The 19,419-nt window shown below is 36.5% G+C and overlaps 3 protein-coding genes across 3 annotated transcripts; 2 read left to right on the plus strand and 1 right to left on the minus strand.

Moving 5' to 3' along the window:
• Positions 1–7,120: 7,120 nt before the first annotated feature.
• HA5 (plasma membrane H+-ATPase) lies at positions 7,121–14,395 on the plus strand. Its single transcript, XM_089046319.1, has 17 exons — positions 7,121–7,274; positions 7,389–7,480; positions 9,204–9,323; positions 9,421–9,657; positions 9,754–10,515; positions 10,610–10,732; positions 10,824–10,928; positions 11,014–11,158; positions 11,286–11,450; positions 11,828–12,066; positions 12,165–12,197; positions 12,292–12,373; positions 12,463–12,623; positions 12,733–12,906; positions 13,266–13,448; positions 13,557–13,738; positions 13,896–14,395. The coding sequence occupies exons 4-17, from the start codon at positions 9,451–9,453 to the stop codon at positions 13,990–13,992; spliced, it is 2,658 nt and encodes an 885-aa protein (XP_088902445.1). The 5' UTR covers positions 7,121–7,274; positions 7,389–7,480; positions 9,204–9,323; positions 9,421–9,450; the 3' UTR covers positions 13,993–14,395.
• A 534-nt stretch (positions 14,396–14,929) lies between these two features.
• LOC103320093 (peroxidase 16-like) lies at positions 14,930–16,762 on the minus strand. The gene is made up of 4 exons (XM_008221712.2): positions 16,335–16,762; positions 16,023–16,220; positions 15,521–15,686; positions 14,930–15,423 (listed from the first exon to the last, which is right to left on the minus strand). The coding sequence occupies exons 1-4, from the start codon at positions 16,545–16,547 to the stop codon at positions 15,017–15,019; spliced, it is 984 nt and encodes a 327-aa protein (XP_008219934.1). The 5' UTR covers positions 16,548–16,762; the 3' UTR covers positions 14,930–15,016.
• Positions 16,763–18,191: 1,429 nt separating this feature from the next.
• On the plus strand, positions 18,192–19,387 carry LOC103320094 (uncharacterized). The gene is made up of 3 exons (XM_008221713.3): positions 18,192–18,455; positions 18,772–18,904; positions 19,021–19,387. Exons 1-3 carry the CDS (start codon positions 18,292–18,294, stop codon positions 19,075–19,077), a joined length of 354 nt encoding a protein of 117 aa, XP_008219935.3. The 5' UTR covers positions 18,192–18,291; the 3' UTR covers positions 19,078–19,387.
• Positions 19,388–19,419: the final 32 nt, after the last annotated feature.

Genomic DNA, 19,419 nt, shown 5'->3' on the forward strand with positions numbered 1-19,419 from the left:
CTATGTTAATAATAAACTCTTCTCCTCATTGGTCCTAAATGTCTTCATTTCAACTTTGAAGGAACCTAAATGAGGGAGGTAGGCCCTATGGAACCAAAACCTTGGACCATTTTTTTCCGTAAACATTTTTGCATAATGTTCTTGAATAAACCTATATAACAGGGTGGTGGGTGAAAAAGATGCTATTTTGTTGTTATACAAGTAATATTCATTGGGTGTCACGGCGTTTCAAACATTTGCCCACACTGATAAAGATAAAAGAACTTAACCAACTGAGATATACTCAACTGGCGCAATTAAATTATGTTTAAACTGGTCTCTAATTTAAAAACCATCTTGCATAAAATACCATTCAGTAAAGCTATATGCATGAATATAATACAGGTGGGTCTAGCTCTCATGTTGTAAAATTCAATTGAATTTGAATTGTATTACGGTCCACATTCTTTTGTATAGTACAGACTTGAAGTACAATGCTCCCTTCTTTTTTGGCACAAATCATTGAGCCATTAGAAAACAAAACAATATTATTAAGATAAATATTTTTTTTTTCCTATCATTTGCCCAAATGGACGTAAATTAGGGGAGAAAGACTGCAAATTAGGTACTAACATACAAGGCAGGAGATGATGAAAGTCATTAGGAGAGGCTTCTTGTTAACGTCCATCAGACGTTGCTTCTTTCTCATTGTCATAACAAAGTGAGTCCCCCTCAGTCAGCTTAGCATCATCATCATCAATTTAACTACTCTACATAAATGAGACTATCCAAATGCAATTTCCTACCTCTTTCGTATGGAATGATATAAATGTGCTGGTGTGACAGCCACATTACGTGTTATTTGTCAATCACAGTTTGATACATACATAAATTTTCCTATTTGTATTTTGAATAAGTTATTTTTACAAGTGTATAATTCAAATATACAATTTAAGTTCCGATGATATTAATTAGTCAACTTAGGTATAGTTCTTTTCAAATTACGTCTGAAAGGATCCGAGAAGCCTAAAAAGAAGGGTTCTTCTCTATCCACGAGTTATGTGACATGTATATGGGTTGTATTATTTTGACCAAACCTCTTAATATTCTTTGTGCCCCTAAAATTTGGATACCACATGAGTTATATCTTCTATTTTCTTTTAGTTTTATCTTTTAAGTACGTTCTTTAAAAAAGAAAGTATCTGTAGTGCTCAATTTCAAATGTTTGATTATTCTTACAAAAAAGTCGGACTACAAAAGCATCACGCCAAGGAACAGAAGTCTTAATCTCTATTATGATTTATGATTATGTACCTCACTCAATTAACACAAATCATAGATGTTTAGAAAATTTAGTTAGTGATAGTATTACGATCACACGATGCTTACTGATATAATTAACTTCAACGTAATTTTCATTGACACGATAAAGAGTTAATTTGTAAATATAATACAAATAGTTATCATTTCCAAGCTTAAAGATGATCACATTTTCAATGGAACAAGAAAACCCTAGACTTGTGTATAAATTAAAACACCATTAATATAAACAGATATGCTAAATAAACATGAGGTCAAAAAGTTTACCGTGGCAGTTGCAGTTATATGTGCTAGGCGACGAAGACTTTGACGTTTCGCCTGGTATACATTTCCAGATGTGGGTCCCACCTGATTAAGGGTCAATTAGCCCTTGAAATTTCTGCCATGCCACACCACACAAAAACAATTCAACTTGAAAAAAAAAATGCACAGCGACTGTTCGAGAAAAAGCCGATTACGGCGGCGGGACGGAGTGATCTTCCAAAAGCCATATGCATATATGGTCCTGCTTCGAGCAATACGGAAATTCAATTCAAAGAAGGCCATCTCATTCACAAGGTCATAGACTCATTGTGCGGTGGAGGCTTTCCCAGTTACTACTAATTTGACCTTCAAAAATATAAAAATAAAAGAAAGGTTGGTGTGGACTAGAAGAAACGTCTACGCTTAAAAAATGTGAAGTTTCAATTTGAAACTAACCCATGTGGAGTTAATTTACATTTTGGTAAGGAGCATGAGATACGAATTAGTTATCAATTTACTGATATTTTTTATTTCAATACTTTAAAGAAATTCAAATTTGGATGGAGGGATTTCAAATCATGGATTTAGATGTCATTGTAAGGTGAAATTGTTTGTTTAGACCGTCACAATTTATGCATACTAAAATTTAGAAAAAGAAACAATTGAATTTCGAATGATTCATTCCTTGCATGTAGTGATTCCATATCCATTGAAAAAAATTGCATTCAATTTGACATGGTTCTTGTTTTTTTAGCAAATTTAGCCAGAAAATATGACTGGAGGCAATGAGTTTATATCCCACATATATATATAGGTATACCTATTGAATGTAACCATACATGCTAATATATAAATGAGCTCAAAAACCAAAAAGAAAATAACTTATCCCAAATAAGTACTGGTAAGCCCCAAATTAGGACAAGTACCCAAATTTCATTTCGTAACACTACATTTCCATATATCATTTCCTATCCAAATTGGATACTAGTTAAAAATGAAATTACGTTTCATTATCAAATTAAGGGTCAGTTTGGCATTGTTGTGCTTTGAAAAGAATTGTTGTGAGAGAAAACAATTTGGCTTTTGGTAAACTTTTTATTAAAAGTGGTGTTGGTACAATAATCATTTTCTAAGTGTTTGGTAAATTTTTTAGAAGAAATAAACATAATATGCCTCTTACCTGAGTATTGTGGCTTTTCAGAAGTGTGCTTCAATTGTTTCAACAAGAAAAAATAATAGGAAGAATAGAAGAGATTCAAGAGAAGGAGAACTCTGTGAAAGAGATGGCGTGAAGAAGCAAGGGGATGCAAGGGAGAAAACGCACGAAAAGAAGAGATTGCGTGAAATAGATTGGGGTATTTTCGAAAGTTTGTCAATTTCATTAAACCCAACTCCTCTTCGTAACTGATTCCCGTATAATCAGAAAATAAAAGCACCTCATTAGCTGTTTTCCCTTATAACTTTCTCTCATAACAATTTTTAACAATAAGTAATTTTCTCATAGTTTACTAAACAGGCTAGGCTTCCCAATTTTTTACAAAAATCACAAATCACTTATCACCCCAAATAAGCAATGCCAAATGGGACTAAGTTAATCAAATTACTGGTAAACCTTGGTACAACTACCACTCAACTCACATAAAATATTGGGAAATAAGGATTTTTTTTAAACAAAAAAAATACCACTTGTCACCTTTCTTAATTTTTATTATAGGGTATTGCTGTTTAGACCATATTTATTGACCACATCTCTAATATAGGTGGGTCCTACATACACTGGAAGGGCTATCACTACTAGAAATAGCGATCATCATTTGGCCCTAAGCCCATCGATCGAAGTAGATATCCTAAGGCTCGATGAGCCAAAGTATAGCCCAATCCGTTTAGCCCGACTCGTTTTTGAATTTGGTATGGCTTGGGCTTAGGATTTGGAACCCTTGGCCCGCCCACAGCCAATCCCGTATAGGCTCGCCTAGGCATGACACGGCCAGTCTAAGCTTTTTTTTTTCCTTTTTTTTAAAAAAAAGACTCAATTGATGCACTTCTTAACCTCATAATCAAAATAATACAATATGTAGGATAACTTAATAAACCTTTTATTTTGTTTACACATGTTAAGAATTAAGTTAATTCTTTCAATGTTGTCTAAAAATTTGTAACAAAAATTTATAAAAGAAATTAAATTACAACCCACATCCAAGTGCACTCCCTAATTGGAATAATGTAATATGTAGCATAGATTAATAAACTTATTTTTATATTTTTACACATGTTATGAATTAAGTTAATATTTTTATGGTGCTGATTTTCTCACTTCCCTTTTGTCCACTTACACTCTCTTTTGTTTTTAATACTTTTTACTATAATATAAAGGAAGTGTAAGTGGACAAAAGAAGAGTGAGAACATACAATTTCCAACAAATGGAGTGTAAGTAAACAAAAGATGAGTGAGAAAATTAGCCCCCTTAATGTTGTCTAAAAATTACTAATAAAAAGTTATAAAAGATCTGAGCCCAGCCCAATGGGCGGGCTCAAGCCTTGACATTTGAAACCTCGGCTCTACTTGAAAAATTAAAAAAGCTTGTAAAGGCCGTCCCGAGTCCAAGAAATTTAGGTCGGCCTGACCCAACCCAATAACAAACCCTAATTAGATAGGTAGTTAGTAAATGTGGTACAAATAGCATTAATATATATATATATTGAAAATTAAATTCATCCATTTTTATTTGTATTTATTTATTGTTGGGAATTAAATTTATCCATTAGAAAATTCATTTCTCACCTTACAACATGCAATATGACGAGACATTACTTACCTTCATTTTCTAGATGCAATCAATTATTCAATATCCATATTTGCCTTGATTTTCTACTATAACTACAAATATTAATAATGGCTTGAGACAACAGGACAACGAAGGCAGCAAATTTACGCTACTTGAAACAGATTTTAAATATAATAAATACTCTTTTTTTATGATATAAATAATAAATAATAAATATAGTTCATAACCCAAATTTCAGGTTTATCTTTCCTAATTTTTTTTCCACAAAAGGGCATCGGATTCCAATACTCCCGAAACGGCTTGGGTCGGAAACCATTTACAAATAATTAATTAATCAATTATTTCTTCTTTTTTTTGGGCCAAAAATTAATAAATTCATTAACATATGTGAACAATATTTATGTCACCGGCTGACAGAGGGCATGGAAGCTTCCTACCTCAAGCAACAACAAGCTGACACGTAACCCCCGTTGAAAAGGAAAAGATTAGAGAGTTAATGACGGTTTACGATGGATATAGATTTCTGTCATGAACAGTATTTATGTCACCCACGCGTGCACGTTTGTCGCGTCGAATTTACGCTCCAGTCCGCCGGAAAAGCTTTATGAGGTGGCAGATTTCAGCCTATTTTACTCAGCTGCTTAATTGTAGCACCAAAATCGTATATATAAAAAACCAATATACTATTTATAAGGTATGTATGAAAAAGCAAACACTGAAATAATCTCAAATTAAGGACATCAAGTATGTTTACCAAATTTTATACACCAAATTAAGTGACACTGTTTGATTGAATTAAATTTGTTATAATATAAGCGATAATATAAATTATAAGGAGCGGTGTTCTTATTCACACTACCAAAATGTCATGATGATTCAAGCTTGAAATCACTACTCTTCTAGTCAATACCTTATTTTTACTGAACTAGATCCCGTAGACGAATCAATTTACTTAATGTTGTAACACTACGAATATGAATAATACATTTATACAATAAGCAAATAATTTAGTAAGAGAATAGTTATTGAACATATATATATATATATATATATATATAATGACCTTTATTCTCCAAGTTAAACACATGCAACCTGCTTTTGGGGTGGATAATATAATAGTATAGAAAACGCTACTCTTTCCAATGAGGTTGAACAGGAAAAGAAGAGAACATTTCTGAAAATTTGTCGGTCACTTCCACAATTGTTGCATACGTTACTGAGAAAAAATCATTATTTTAAAATGCGTCCAACATTATTGTAAACAGAGTTGCATGATCACAGAAACAAATTTTTTTTGGTAAGCAACAGAAAAAAAAACCCCAGTTTCAGTCACAAGTGTCATAACGAGGTTGCAATTAATACATATCTAATTTGTCTATTTAAAGTCTTAAATTGATATAATTTGCGGGTAATTGCATGTATTTTAAATTATTTGATTAATATTTTAATTATGGTATCATTTAAATGAAGAAAAATTAAAACAACTAGGTTTTGTTAGGTTTTGCCAAAGTTCAAAGATAAGGGGGATGAGGACTTTCTTATCAAAGTTGGTAAGGGGAGGAGAATTCAAATCAATAGACTATATATCAGTAAGTTAAAGTTCTTTTTTTATTGGGTTAGAACTCGACAAAACGACTTGGTTTATCCAAACTTTATTTGTAGAGCTTATCAAATAAATTTTAAAAATTTAAAAGAGAACAAAAAGTTTGATTGTTGAAGGGATTTGGGTACAATCTACCCTAAGAAGCTGCACCTTTCATAGTGGAACACTAGAACCGCATAAAGGAGGATGATATGGACTCAACCTGTGATCTAAACAGTTGCACTTTGTGAGGTTCATCGATCCATTTGAATTTTCGATACAAATAATTAAAATATATGTATATATATATAAATAAGATCGATTTAGATTTTGTTACACATCATGTTTGGGCATTGAAGGTGATTATGAGTCAAATAGGACACGGCTTTGATTGATTATTTTCAGTGTTGCAAATGCCTTAAAATAATCTCAGCCATAGAAGCTTTGTGATGACATGATGGAAACCTTAATGTTGGGATATGTTTCTAAACCTTAAACATTTTGTAACCACCAATTAATGTCTAATCAATGTATGTATAGGGTCAAATTTATAAATAATAGACAATGTACCCCCAAAATGTATAGGGAAAAAATTTATTAGCTACTAAAATATGATAATTTTATTCGATGTTGTAAGACAAACAAAGTTGATTAAATTAGCGATAGTTTTCTTCTCAATAGTTAAAAAAAATTCTAAATGCAATTTATTTTTCCCTGATAATTAAAAATTTATTTTTGTTATTCACGATTTTTATTGACTTACGACAAATTTCACATCTTTTTAAGAGAGATAGTCAACAATTCAAATTTGGAAATTTTCAATCTTAAAAAGAAGAGCAATGCTCGTCAGTTGGAGCATTTTAATGAAGCTTTGGCATTATATGGAGAAGGAAAAGAAAAAGAAAAAAATTTCCAAAAAAAAAAAGGCAAAGGAAATTAATCAGTCAACTCTACATATAAAGCAGAAAGAAAAATGAAAAAGGAAAAAACTCTAGAAAACAAAAGCAAACACGGTCTTTCCTCTCGGTCCGTTACTAAACTCACCAGATTACCGCCTAAAAGCCAACACCTTCACGGGCTCCCTCCACTATTCGTCCACGCGCCGCATTGCGCAAGGGAGAGAGAGGGCGTGGCAGGTCAAAAACGAGAGCGTTTTGGGGTCCCAGTAGGCCCCACCCCCTCCCAAAGTCAGGCCCTATATATATCAATCACAACCAGTGTGGACTCTTTAGCTCTCCTTCATTCATTCGTATTCACTCTCTCTCTCTCTATATATATCCGGCTGCCCCGAAAACATAGACCCGGAATCTGAAACCGGACCCAATTCGGCTTACCTCATCATCATCCTAGAGAGACTTTTCATGGTGGGTAGTCGTTCTTCTCTGACTATGACTCTCTAGGGCTTTTCACACTATAAATACTCGGCCCTCCTTCTTTTCGGTTTTAGTTCAGAACCTAATCTCCACTTGTCTCTGCAGCTCTGAGCTCCTCCGAGCTCACCGCTACTCTCAGCCATGGCGGCGACAAGGCCATCAGCCTCGAGGAGATCAAAAACGAGTCCGTCGATCTGGTATATATTTGTATCCGTACACTCTCTCTCTTTTATTTCTCTGTTTTGCGCTGCTGCATGTGTTTGGCTGCCCAGAAAATGATGGCGTGGAACAAAAGAAAATGTTATGAAAAACTCCGATCTAATTGAAATTGTACAAATTTTTTGTGTTTTTGTGTTATCAATATCGTGAGTTCTTTTCCTTTCTTTTGAGTGATTAGCTCTCACTTTGACGACTAATTTTCTCTGATCGACTAATATTTTAACTCGCTTTCCTGTTTTACCGGTTTCCGTACTGTCTTTCTGGTCTACCAAACAGTAGCAGGATATATAATTTCATCGTTGGTATTCATCTATAAAATATATATAAAAAATTCCAAAAATTAAATAATTTTCTCTATTTTTTTCTTTTCGTACTCTTGTTTTCTTTTTGTTTTTTGTTTAAATCGGTGGCGTGACTTTTAAGCTTTGTTCTAGTCTGTCATTTCGGCGATGATCATAGAGATAGAGAGGACACGAGAAAACCTTTTCCAGGCCACAGTTTTCATCCGAATCGTTAGGGTCACCTTTGGTGGGCCCAGGGCCGTATATGAACGGCCCAGATTCCTCTCTCCTATTGCTTGCTTTTATTCCAAGCTGTTTTTAAAAGAAATATATTTATTTCTATTTTACAGAGCCCCATACGGTAACACAATCCAAACGAGGAAACAAAAATCAAAATTAAAAAGGTTACGGTTTTTGTTTCTGGAAAATGTTTATAAAAAATATTTGTATGGTCTGCGCTTTACAGAGGAGTGTGGGTAAGGTACGCACACCCGAAGGTCACATGGAATCAGCGGCTTGACAACGCACGCTGCTTTATTAGAGAACATGGCTGACAACCGAATATTAAATTACCAATACGCGCCCTTTTAAAGGCGTGCTTGCTACGTACCTCCTTATTTGGCGATTTACAAATATTTTTATATTAAGGAAAAAATAATTTTGATTTAGCAATGAATTCGTAATTTTTATTTGGAGGGTTGATTGGACAATTCCATTTAAGACCTGGGTTGTTGGTTTCTTTGTTATTGTACATGGTTGCCAACTTCTCTGTGGTATTTTAAAGCTTTCTTGTTTTAAAGTACTTTTCTTGTTTTGGGATTTGGGCGTTGCGAGTACCTTGCTTGTACTTCATATATGCTTGGATATTTCTTTTTCTTTTTTTGTTAAGTGTCAAATTGTTTATTCATACTACTTGTAATAAACTATTTAATTTTATTACTACCCATATGTCATGAAGTCAATAAGTGATACAGTAGTAAGGTTGGACTTTTTGTCCTTGCAATATTGTTATTGGACACGACTTGGGTTCTTTCAAGTTTCCCATGAGCAGCGAGCTAAAGCAGTTCCCATCTGTTCACACATCTATTTCGTGAATCTATTGATTGCTAACCTGTGGAAACCCAGCTGTTGAATTTTGGTGCAATAGAGAGTTCTTGCAATAAGTTGCTTTCTGTACGCCATAATTGACTCTGGGTAGCACAAAACTTAACCACGAACAATGCAATTGAAATATCATGCACGTCGGGTCGTGTGCTGGTGGTGTTTATAATCAATTTAGATTAATTCCAAATTTTGATAAAAAGAAAAACAAGTAAATATTCTCTTGAGTTTCGTAGAACAGAAAACGGTTGGTTGCATGTATTATCCATCACCAATAAAGTAAATTGCTCATTGATGTATAATTTTTTCTTCTTCACAGGAACGGATTCCAATAGAAGAAGTCTTTGAGCAGCTAAAATGTACAAGAGAAGGTCTAACCGGAGACGAAGGAGCCAACCGGCTTCAAGTGTTTGGACCAAACAAATTAGAAGAGAAAAAGGTTTGTTTACAATTTCTATTATATGGAAAATCTTTTCCTCCTCCTCATATGTATGTCTTTCGGTGTAACATATAACGATTTGATCTTTTGTAAACAGGAGAGCAAACTACTCAAGTTCTTGGGATTTATGTGGAATCCTTTATCCTGGGTCATGGAAGCTGCTGCTTTGATGGCTATAGCCCTGGCAAATGGTGGTGGAAGGCCTCCCGATTGGCAGGACTTTGTTGGAATAGTTGTCCTGCTGGTCATTAACTCTACTATAAGTTTCATTGAAGAAAACAATGCTGGAAATGCGGCTGCAGCCCTTATGGCTGGTCTTGCTCCCAAGACTAAGGTGAAGAAAAAATGTTGAACAATCCTAAATACTTATATTGGTCCTGCAAATATTTTATTGAATGTTTTCCTTACTTTTTATGGTGACGTGATGTAGGTTCTTAGAGATGGTCGATGGACTGAGCAAGATGCTTCAATTTTGGTCCCTGGAGACATAATCAGTATTAAATTGGGAGATATAGTTCCTGCTGATGCCCGCCTTCTCGAGGGTGATCCTTTAAAAATTGATCAATCTGCGCTTACTGGCGAGTCCCTTCCTGTTACTAAGAATCCCTCAGATGAAGTGTTTTCTGGCTCAACATGTAAACAGGGTGAAATTGAAGCAGTTGTGATTGCCACTGGTGTGCACACCTTCTTTGGTAAAGCTGCACATCTGGTGGACAGCACCAATCAAGTTGGCCACTTTCAGAAAGTTCTCACTGCGATTGGGAACTTCTGCATTTGTTCAATTGCTGTGGGGATACTAATTGAGCTTATAGTTATGTACCCAATACAGAAGCGCAGGTACAGGGATGGGATTGACAATTTGCTGGTTCTCTTGATTGGAGGAATCCCAATTGCCATGCCAACTGTTTTATCTGTCACCATGGCTATTGGCTCCCACAGGCTTTCTCAGCAAGGTGCTATTACCAAAAGAATGACTGCCATTGAGGAAATGGCTGGCATGGATGTCCTCTGCAGTGACAAGACTGGGACTCTGACCCTGAACAAGCTGACAGTTGACAGAAATCTGATTGAAGTGTTTGCCAAGGGTGTGGAGAAAGAGCATGTTATGCTTCTTGCTGCAAGAGCTTCTAGGACTGAAAATCAGGATGCTATTGATGCTGCAATTGTAGGAATGCTTGCTGATCCGAAGGAGGTAATTTGTCTCACATTTGTCTTTTACCCTTTCAGCCATTTAGGTCCAAGCCTTTATAATGAGACTTTTCTATGTCATATATCAATTTGGGCAGGCACGAGCTGGTATCAGAGAAGTCCATTTCCTTCCATTCAACCCTGTAGACAAGAGGACTGCTCTGACCTACATCGATTCTGATGGAAATTGGCATAGAGCTAGCAAAGGTGCCCCTGAGCAGGTAACGTTGTCTTACCTCAATTTTAGGTATTGAACAAGAAGTATCTCTCCCACTGCATAAAATATTCAGATGTTTCTATCCTTTGTGACAGATATTAGCCCTGTGCAACTGCAAGGAAGATTTCAAGAAAAGGGTTCATGCAGTGATTGATAAGTTTGCTGAACGTGGACTTCGTTCTCTAGCCGTTGCAAGACAGGTTTGCAAAATGAACCTTTATTCTGTGCTTGTTCTTTTGTCAACCGAACTCCCTGATCTCATATCTATTTTCGGTTTGTCCTCAGCAAGTACCAGAGAAAACAAAAGAGAGTCCAGGGACACCATGGCAGTTTGTTGGTTTGTTGCCATTATTTGATCCTCCCAGGCATGACAGTGCAGACACAATTCGCAGAGCTCTCAATCTCGGTGTGAATGTGAAGATGATTACTGGTAGGTTGCATTTCCCCTTAATCTTTGTAAAATACCATGACTGCATGTAGTCCGTCCCCCTTTTTCTCCCGTATGGGAACTTTTGATGTTTTGTAGATTCTGTAAAATTCGTGCCTCCATTGTGTAGGGGATCAGCTTGCCATTGGCAAGGAAACTGGAAGGAGGCTTGGGATGGGAACAAACATGTACCCATCTTCCGCATTGCTTGGCCAAGACAAGGATGCATCCATTGCTTCCCTCCCTGTGGATGAATTGATTGAGAAGGCTGATGGTTTTGCTGGAGTATTTCCAGGTGGGTTCTTGGAACTTCTCTTTTCTTTCTCTAACACACACTCTATTTTAAAGAGAAGTTATACTCCTGAACTTTCTTGGTAGTAGGTATAATGGAAAAAGCATTTGTAATTGGTTAAAATTCAGCCTACACTCGCTACTGTTCACAGTGTTTGCCGTTCACTATGTTTTTAAGTTTTGTCTTGTGAAAATTGAAAATGAGTGACCATGTCACTTTCTTTGCCTTCAGTGCTTGGTTGCACTTTCACAATGTGCCACATTTTTAAATTTTATTATTTTTATTATAATCAATTCAATTGATAAGTAAATTTTCGCAGTATATTTCTATTTTTAACTGGATATTGACCCTTGTTCTAACACCTCTTTTTGATATAATAGAACACAAATATGAAATTGTAAAGAGGCTACAGGAGAGGAAGCACATCTGTGGAATGACAGGAGATGGTGTCAATGATGCTCCTGCTTTGAAAAAAGCAGACATCGGTATTGCTGTAGCTGACGCTACTGATGCTGCTAGAAGTGCTTCGGATATTGTTCTCACTGAACCAGGTTTAAGTGTGATCATAAGTGCAGTACTGACAAGCAGGGCCATATTCCAGAGGATGAAGAACTATACTGTTAGTTACATTTATGTTCTTTATGTTCTTTCATGTTGGCTGTCTATAGGTGTTTAAATGTTTTCAGGCCACACTACTTAATTTGTTCCGTTTTGCAGATCTATGCTGTTTCTATTACCATACGTATAGTGGTAAGTGAAGCAGTGATCATTTTTGAGATGCTAGTGGTGCTTTTCCTATTTTAGGTCTTATTTATTTATTCTCATTATGCAAAACTTTGTGCAGTTTGGATTTATGTTCATTGCATTGATATGGAAGTTTGACTTTGCACCCTTCATGGTATTGATCATCGCCATCCTAAATGATGGTAAGATTATACACATATCTTTGTGAACGATTTACAGTTGTATATTAGAGTGATAAATGAGTCTGAGTTTGCGCTTACAATTCTGCTAGGAACAATCATGACAATATCAAAGGACCGAGTGAAGCCATCTCCTCAGCCAGACAGCTGGAAACTGAGAGAAATTTTTGCTACTGGCATTGTTCTTGGAGGTTACATGGCGCTAATGACAGTTGTCTTCTTCTGGCTTATGAGAGAGACCAAATTCTTCTCGGTAGGAATATAATTCTTGTATCTTCCGTTAATATATAAGCTAATGAAGCTCACATTTGTTAGGTAAGTATCTTCAAATGATTTTATTCACCTTTTTTTTTTTTTTGCAGAACGCATTTGGTGTAAGACATTTGGGCAACAGACCTGAACAAATGATGGCAGCATTGTACTTACAAGTGAGTATTGTTAGCCAAGCCCTTATTTTCGTCACAAGGTCTCGTAGCTGGTCTTTTGTTGAACGTCCTGGACTTCTCTTACTCGGAGCTTTCATGATTGCTCAACTGGTAAGCATTTAGCCAACTGATACTTCTTTAGAATTATACATACCAAGTACTGTACTGAATGTTTCTGTCTTGTATGCTTCTGTAGTTGTACTCTTCTGCATGCATTTTTATACGAGGCTTCAAATGGGATAATATTAAGCTTTAAGAATTCTTAGGAATTTCCAATAATGTCAATGGGATTAATCTAGAAATATGTGTCTAGTGTGTTTGGTCAAGTAAAAACAATATGGTGTTGGGATTCTTGTCTCTCATGACTCACACTCTTTTTACGAAACTGAACTCAGGTATAAACGCAGAGGAATGTATTTATTTTTCATATTTTCACTTTCTAATTGGTTGCTGATTCTGCAAAATAACAGGTAGCAACCCTCATAGCAGTCTATGCAAACTGGGCTTTCGCACGGATAGAGGGATGCGGCTGGGGCTGGGCTGGTGTGATCTGGCTATTCAGCGTGGTGACATATTTCCCTCTCGACTTACTTAAATTCGCAATCCGCTACATTCTAAGTGGGAAAGCTTGGGATAACCTTTTGGAGAACAAGGTATGCTGCTGAATGATAATTCTTTGAAATAAGAGGCACAGTCAAGTAGTTAGTTAGATAGATTCTGCATGTTCATAATTGACCTCATTCTGTGTTTTTCCATAACAGACTGCTTTTACTACAAAGAAAGACTATGGGAAAGAGGAGAGAGAAGCTCAGTGGGCTGCTGCTCAGAGGACCCTACATGGCCTTCAACCACCAGAAACCAACAACCTTTTCAATGAAAAGAACAGTTACAGGGAGCTTTCAGAGATCGCAGAACAAGCCAAGCGGAGGGCTGAGGTTGCAAGGTAAGCACCATGTGTACTCAATTCGTTCCGGGAAAATGCAGCTATGCCACTTAAACACGGAGATAGTTTCATGCTTGCCGGTTATGCCTACGCACTTTGTAATGCAGAAGTTATTATTTGAGATTCTAAGACAATTCGTTTCCTGTTGTCGTTGCAGGCTGCGGGAGTTGCACACACTTAAGGGTCATGTTGAGTCAGTTGTGAAGCTCAAAGGACTCGACATCGACACAATTCAACAACATTATACAGTTTGAGGGAGAGCTTTCTTAAAGGGGAACAAAGAGGCTTATGCTTCTACCTTGAATGAGAAGCGAAAAATGAACGATGACGATGATGATGAAGCTCTTTAGTAATAACCTTGTGTCTTAGATTAGGGTAATACTCCTCTTGCTAGAAAAGAAATTTCAACTAGTTTACTTTTGATGCCAATTTGGCAGGGGATGTCTCTTTTGTAGCCAAAATAACTTAAATTACAGTTTTACTATTCGGGTTTTTACTCAATATCGTCCGTCATGCGATTGGCGCGCTATGTCTTTTGCGTTATTTTACTGTACATAGTACAAAGAAGTATTAAGGATCCGTTGTTATGAACACCTGAAAAGCATTTCCTTTGATGGTTGATAATGAAATTTCTAAAATTCTTGTTGGAAATAGAAATTTGAGTGGGATGTTTTTTAATTAAAATCAACATTGAAAACAAGAGATCTTACTTCTTGTAAACGGATTTTGCTAGAGTTTTTGGTGTTTTTAATTGGGTTCCCTTTATTGAAAAATTGGGACACCTCTATCGTTATTTCTTCGTGGACTCTGTATTTGCAAATGCATATTTTCACATTCTCAATGTTTTCTTATAGAATTTCTAACAAAATAGTATACTTCGTCTTACCTTATAATGGAAAACAAACACACTACTCTGGAGATCGATCGACAACATTTGACACGAAAACTTGAAAGTGTTTTTGGGTTTCTTCTTACTTGAATTTTTAATACAAGTGTTTATACAATACGTGTTCCATACGAAGCAATCCCAAACCGTCCCACTTACTTAGACAACCTACGTCAGAAGGTGGCAGGTTGGACATCACAATCATTCTCACCTAATTGCTTTTCTCCCATATCGTGAAACAATGGCACGGGGCAGAGCCAAGAATGATGATGATGGGACAGTGCCAAGAATGATGACGGTCAAAATAAGCAAATATTACATATGAAATTCATTAGAAAAACTTAGCTAATTAGTGTTTTTTACAACAAAGCTACAATGCATACTACATAATCTTAGTTCACAGCAGCACAATCATGCCTAATTTCACCCTGCTTTCCATTCTTAACTCCAAATCTTCCAAGCTTTGTCATGGCAGCCACAAAAGCCCGTTCGAAAGCGGCGGCGTCTGCTGCAAACAAGTTGACAATTTTTCTTGATCTGGCGTCAGTGAACAAAGACTGATCAGAAGTAAACAACCCTTTTCCTTGCTGAAGGTTCTTGTAGTAGACATTGTCGAACTTTTGGGGTGTGGTTGGGTCCATGTTAACAGCAATTCTGGGGTCTACATTTGCCGGACACTCTTGTTTGAGATGCCTTGCATATGCCAAGTTCATCGTTGGATCAATTCTGTTCTGGCTTTTGAAACTGTATATCCGGTGAGTGAATTTATTGCAGTGCGAGAATCCAATTGTATGTGCACCTACAACAAAGAAAATGAAAAAACAAGACCAAGAGAATAGGTTCTGCATAACTTTGTTTTTTTTTGTTCTGTATAAGATTTTTGGTTCTTCAAGTACCTGAGAGTGCAATGAGATCGGTTAGAGAGAGACCGTGGGAGGCGAACATCGAATTCAGCTGGTCTAACCTAAAATCAGGATGAGGAAGATGTTGTCTCACACTGGCTTTTGTAGAAATCCTCCCATCAAGTCTTCCCAATTCAACTCTGTAATATGGTCCCCCAGTCTGCACCAAGACCAAGAAAATCCGTTAAAAGCATGCACATTATTTTGACTTGATATGGAATGTACAAAGAAAATTCCTTTTTCTTTCTTTTAGATTTTTCAAGCAGTGAAAAGGGACAAAGTGCTTTTGCACCCCACATTGAGGTGAAAATGGACTCTGCACTGGATAGCACTTCATGTGAATGCACAGTGCATAAACCCTTGATCACATTGGATCCTTCTATTTCTTGTAAGAGATTTGCTGAAACAAGAATTTTCTTAGTAAAAAGTGCAGTTACCATAATCCCTTAACCTAAAAGAGACAAAAGAAATAATGGTACTTCCTTGCTTTGTTTACCAGTCTTACGACATCCCTTGTGGCCAAGGCCAGAATGTCAGCACAAGAAACCTTGTTCCTGCACTGGGGCACTCTATCAACAGCAGCCTTGGCTTTGATCACGGTATCAAACCCGTCTCCAGCGAGCGAAAGGTTATCGGAGTTGTCCTTCTCCGCTGAATTGTTCCGAAAAGCTAGCATTATTGAAGCATCACATCCCTATATAGCCAAAAATCTCACACTCATTGTTGCAGTTGCATGTATAAATATACAAATTTGTATACGTATATGCAAAAATATAAATTTTGTGTTAGGAGAAAAAAACCCAAGTACCCGGATAAAACAATCATGGAAGAAGAGCCTCAGAGTGGCTGGAGCTGTCACAAATGTCTGCTCAAACTTCTGTTTGACTGCAGCATGCACAATTGCTTCAACATTTGGGCATGAGCTTCTGTAATGTTCTACGTGAAGCTGAGCATGAGCTGTCTTCGAGAGGACAAGAAGAAGAAAGAGTAAAGGAAGAGAGAAAAGGCATTGAACATTCATTGCTTGAAGTTGGAATTGTTTCAAGTCAGTTTCTTGATTGCATAAATATATATAGATGTATTATAAGAATGATATGAGGTGGGTTGGCCTTGTCTGTCAAGAATCTTAAAAGGAGTTAATAAGAATTTGGTATTGAACAATAATAATAATGAAACCCATAAAGGGATGCTTGGGTAAAAAAGGAGGCGGATTTGAAAACTGGGTGCATGACAAATTGACAAGCATGCTGGCTGGCATGTTGATAAAGATGTGTTTGGGTTTTTGGATGTTTAGGCTTGTCCTAGGGGCTCTGACATTATTGAAAGATTAAAAGTAAAGTGATTTTGGTTCCTGCTGCTCTGTCATTGTGCCCAATCTATTTGGCACATGACAAGCATCTAGTAATTAGATATCTATGAGACCATTACTGCTTTCTAGTTTCTACACAATGTGATGCTTGGCTAGCCTCCAAATTTGCTTTATGGCTCTTTTTTGTTGCCATGTGGACTTTGAGGAACAATTGATGATGCATATGAGTGAGAATAATAAGTTTTTTTTTTTGTGGGTAAATAAGTTAAGAATAAAAGTTCAAACTATACTGTTAAAATAAGATTTACCCAATAAATAAAATCCCAGTGGGAGAATGTTGCATTGTTTTTTAAATGGCAGTCGGCTGACAATTTTTTTTATACGTGATAGCCTAAACTACAAGGGATATGAGATTTTCACACACAAACAACCAAGATGCTATAGGGTTCGAATATGAGATTTCTAGTCTACAGCCACCTTACTAATTAATTTTTGATTTATCGGTATTTTCTTTCCAATGTTGAAAGAGGTCCAAGTTTAGTTTCTCTTCAAAAAAAGAAAAAAAAAGAAAAGAACAAAGGCACCCTTGAAACACTGCCACATGGATCACCCAGAAAATAAAATATTGGTAACAATGTAGTATTATTGATTTGTTTGAATGGAGGCAGCCCACATGGTTGAATTCTTATTATAGTTCAATCCAGACAGAAAAGAAACCTTCTTGTGTCTTGCCAAATGACAATTGCTGCCAATTGCATCATGGGCTATTCATATGTTATATAATTTTCCTATATTCCCTTCCATCTTTAGGACAATTAAAAAAGAAGGAGGTCATAATTTCAAAAAAGAGAGCATAACAAAACAAATATAGACAAAGCTATAATATATAATACAAATTATCTGCTTAATAAAAGTTATTAAACAGGTCTTGTCTTGCTCATGTGATTCATGGTTGCATAGCATATTCCTATTCGCATGCGATTGATAAACAAATAAATACAATTAATTAATGTTTTTTTTGTCTGTGTTTCTTTTTGAGATATTTAGTTATATACCCATTTTTAGCACTAAAATTATAAATAAACCCTATATCAGTTGATTTCTATAAACAAACCTAAAAAATGACGGTTGGCCTTATTGAATTTAATTTTGATTATTAAATTACTTTGTTACCCTATTGAGTGATCTGAGTTTTTTTTAAGTGTTTTGGCCATACACATATTCAGCTAGGGTTTTAGAGTAGAGACCACTATGAGCTTTATAGCTTCGGGCTAGCTCATCACATGGACTCAAACCTAACTTTAGCCCACTGTTGCAACATCAGTAGACTTTGGGCTTTGGACATATGCAACCATCCAAACGACGTGTCGTATTCTATTGGCACATCCCTATTCCCAATTCTTCAATATCTGTATCACTATCAGCGCAAGCGCGGCCTTGGAAGAAAGAGAGGGAAATGGCAGCGGCGTCGTTTAGGTGGATACTGCAGTTGCACAAGGACGTACCAAAAGCCGCTCGCTTCTACGCCCAAGGCTTGGACTTCTCCGTAAATGTCTGCACTCTCCGCTGGGCTGAGCTTCAGTCGGGCCCACTCAAGCTTGCCCTCATGCATTCCCCCAAGTAACTTTCTTTCTCTGAGACTGGGCGCTCTCAATGCATATTAAGTGTTTGATTGTATGTCTAAAAGAGTTATTTACACACCCTTTGCCATAAAAAAAAGCATAACGTCTGTTTGTGTTTTTCAGAAGAAAAAAAGGTGATGAGTAAAATAAACCCAACTTCAGAAAGTCTTGGTTCTTGGGGTTTGATCTCATTAACATGGTGGCATTATGCTTTTCTTGTGTCCATTGGCTAGATGGGTTTGTTTGAACAATTAATTGCATATGCGTTTTGCCTCTAATTGAAAATGGCAGATGCTAATAATGCAGTTTCATAGTGACCATGTGATGCAGGAGGGGTACTCTTCTCTCTTGTCTTTCACAGTCCCAGACATTAATCACACGGTGACAAGGTTGATGGCATTAGGAGCTGAACTAGACGGTCCTATCAAATACGAAATCCATGGGAAGGTGATGACTAAATTTCTAGACACACCTTTGACAATGCCATAATTCATCCATTTGTACATTATTTTTGCTATGCTGGATGCAATGATGTTGTTACATAACAGTTTTTTCGTGTCCAGGTTGCGGCCGTGCGATGTATCGATGGGCACATGTTAGGCCTCTATGAACCTGCCTAGGAGTTTCAGAAGCAAAGCCGTCGTAAAATGCAACAAGCTGAAGACATTGGTATCTTTGAACCCATTGAGAAGATGTGAGAAGTTACACTTGTCTCCCTTCAATAATCCACTGTTTGATCAACCAGAGGTCTATTGGAGCTGCGTGCATAGCTAAGAAAACAGTGTATCCATGATTTAGAGGGAAACGGGTTCATTTTATGGTCTCAATTACCTTCTCATGCAGAATGTAGATGGTGTAGAATTGTTTGAGTTGTTTTTGAAATACGGGAGCAAGTCTATTTGTAGACAAATGAAAAGGCAAATTTGAAAATCTGGGAGCTGTACTTTTTTGCAGCATCTATA

Source organism: Prunus mume, linkage group LG2 (genome assembly GCF_029339155.1).
Source record: "Prunus mume cultivar Tortuosa linkage group LG2, ASM2933915v1, whole genome shotgun sequence".
NCBI classification, from domain to species: Eukaryota; Viridiplantae; Streptophyta; class Magnoliopsida; order Rosales; family Rosaceae; genus Prunus; species Prunus mume.

Excerpts from the sequence above, each read along its gene's own strand:
- HA5 (XM_089046319.1), top strand. The coding sequence starts at position 9,451 with ATGTGGAATCCTTTATCCTGGGTCATGGAAGCTGCTGCTTTGATGGCT. Across the intron at positions 10,733-10,823 it reads GCAAAGGTGCCCCTGAGCAG|ATATTAGCCCTGTGCAACTG; the intron begins GTAACGTTGTCT and ends CCTTTGTGACAG. Across the intron at positions 13,739-13,895 it reads CGGAGGGCTGAGGTTGCAAG|GCTGCGGGAGTTGCACACAC; the intron begins GTAAGCACCATG and ends TTGTCGTTGCAG.
- LOC103320094 (XM_008221713.3), top strand. The coding sequence starts at position 18,292 with ATGGCAGCGGCGTCGTTTAGGTGGATACTGCAGTTGCACAAGGACGTA. Across the intron at positions 18,456-18,771 it reads GCCCTCATGCATTCCCCCAA|TGACCATGTGATGCAGGAGG; the intron begins GTAACTTTCTTT and ends GCAGTTTCATAG. Across the intron at positions 18,905-19,020 it reads AATACGAAATCCATGGGAAG|GTTGCGGCCGTGCGATGTAT; the intron begins GTGATGACTAAA and ends TTTCGTGTCCAG.
- LOC103320093 (XM_008221712.2), bottom strand. The coding sequence starts at position 16,547 with ATGAATGTTCAATGCCTTTTCTCTCTTCCTTTACTCTTTCTTCTTCTT. Across the intron at positions 15,687-16,022 it reads CAAGGGATGTCGTAAGACTG|ACTGGGGGACCATATTACAG; the intron begins GTAAACAAAGCA and ends GTCTTGGTGCAG. Across the intron at positions 15,424-15,520 it reads CGATCTCATTGCACTCTCAG|GTGCACATACAATTGGATTC; the intron begins GTACTTGAAGAA and ends TCTTTGTTGTAG.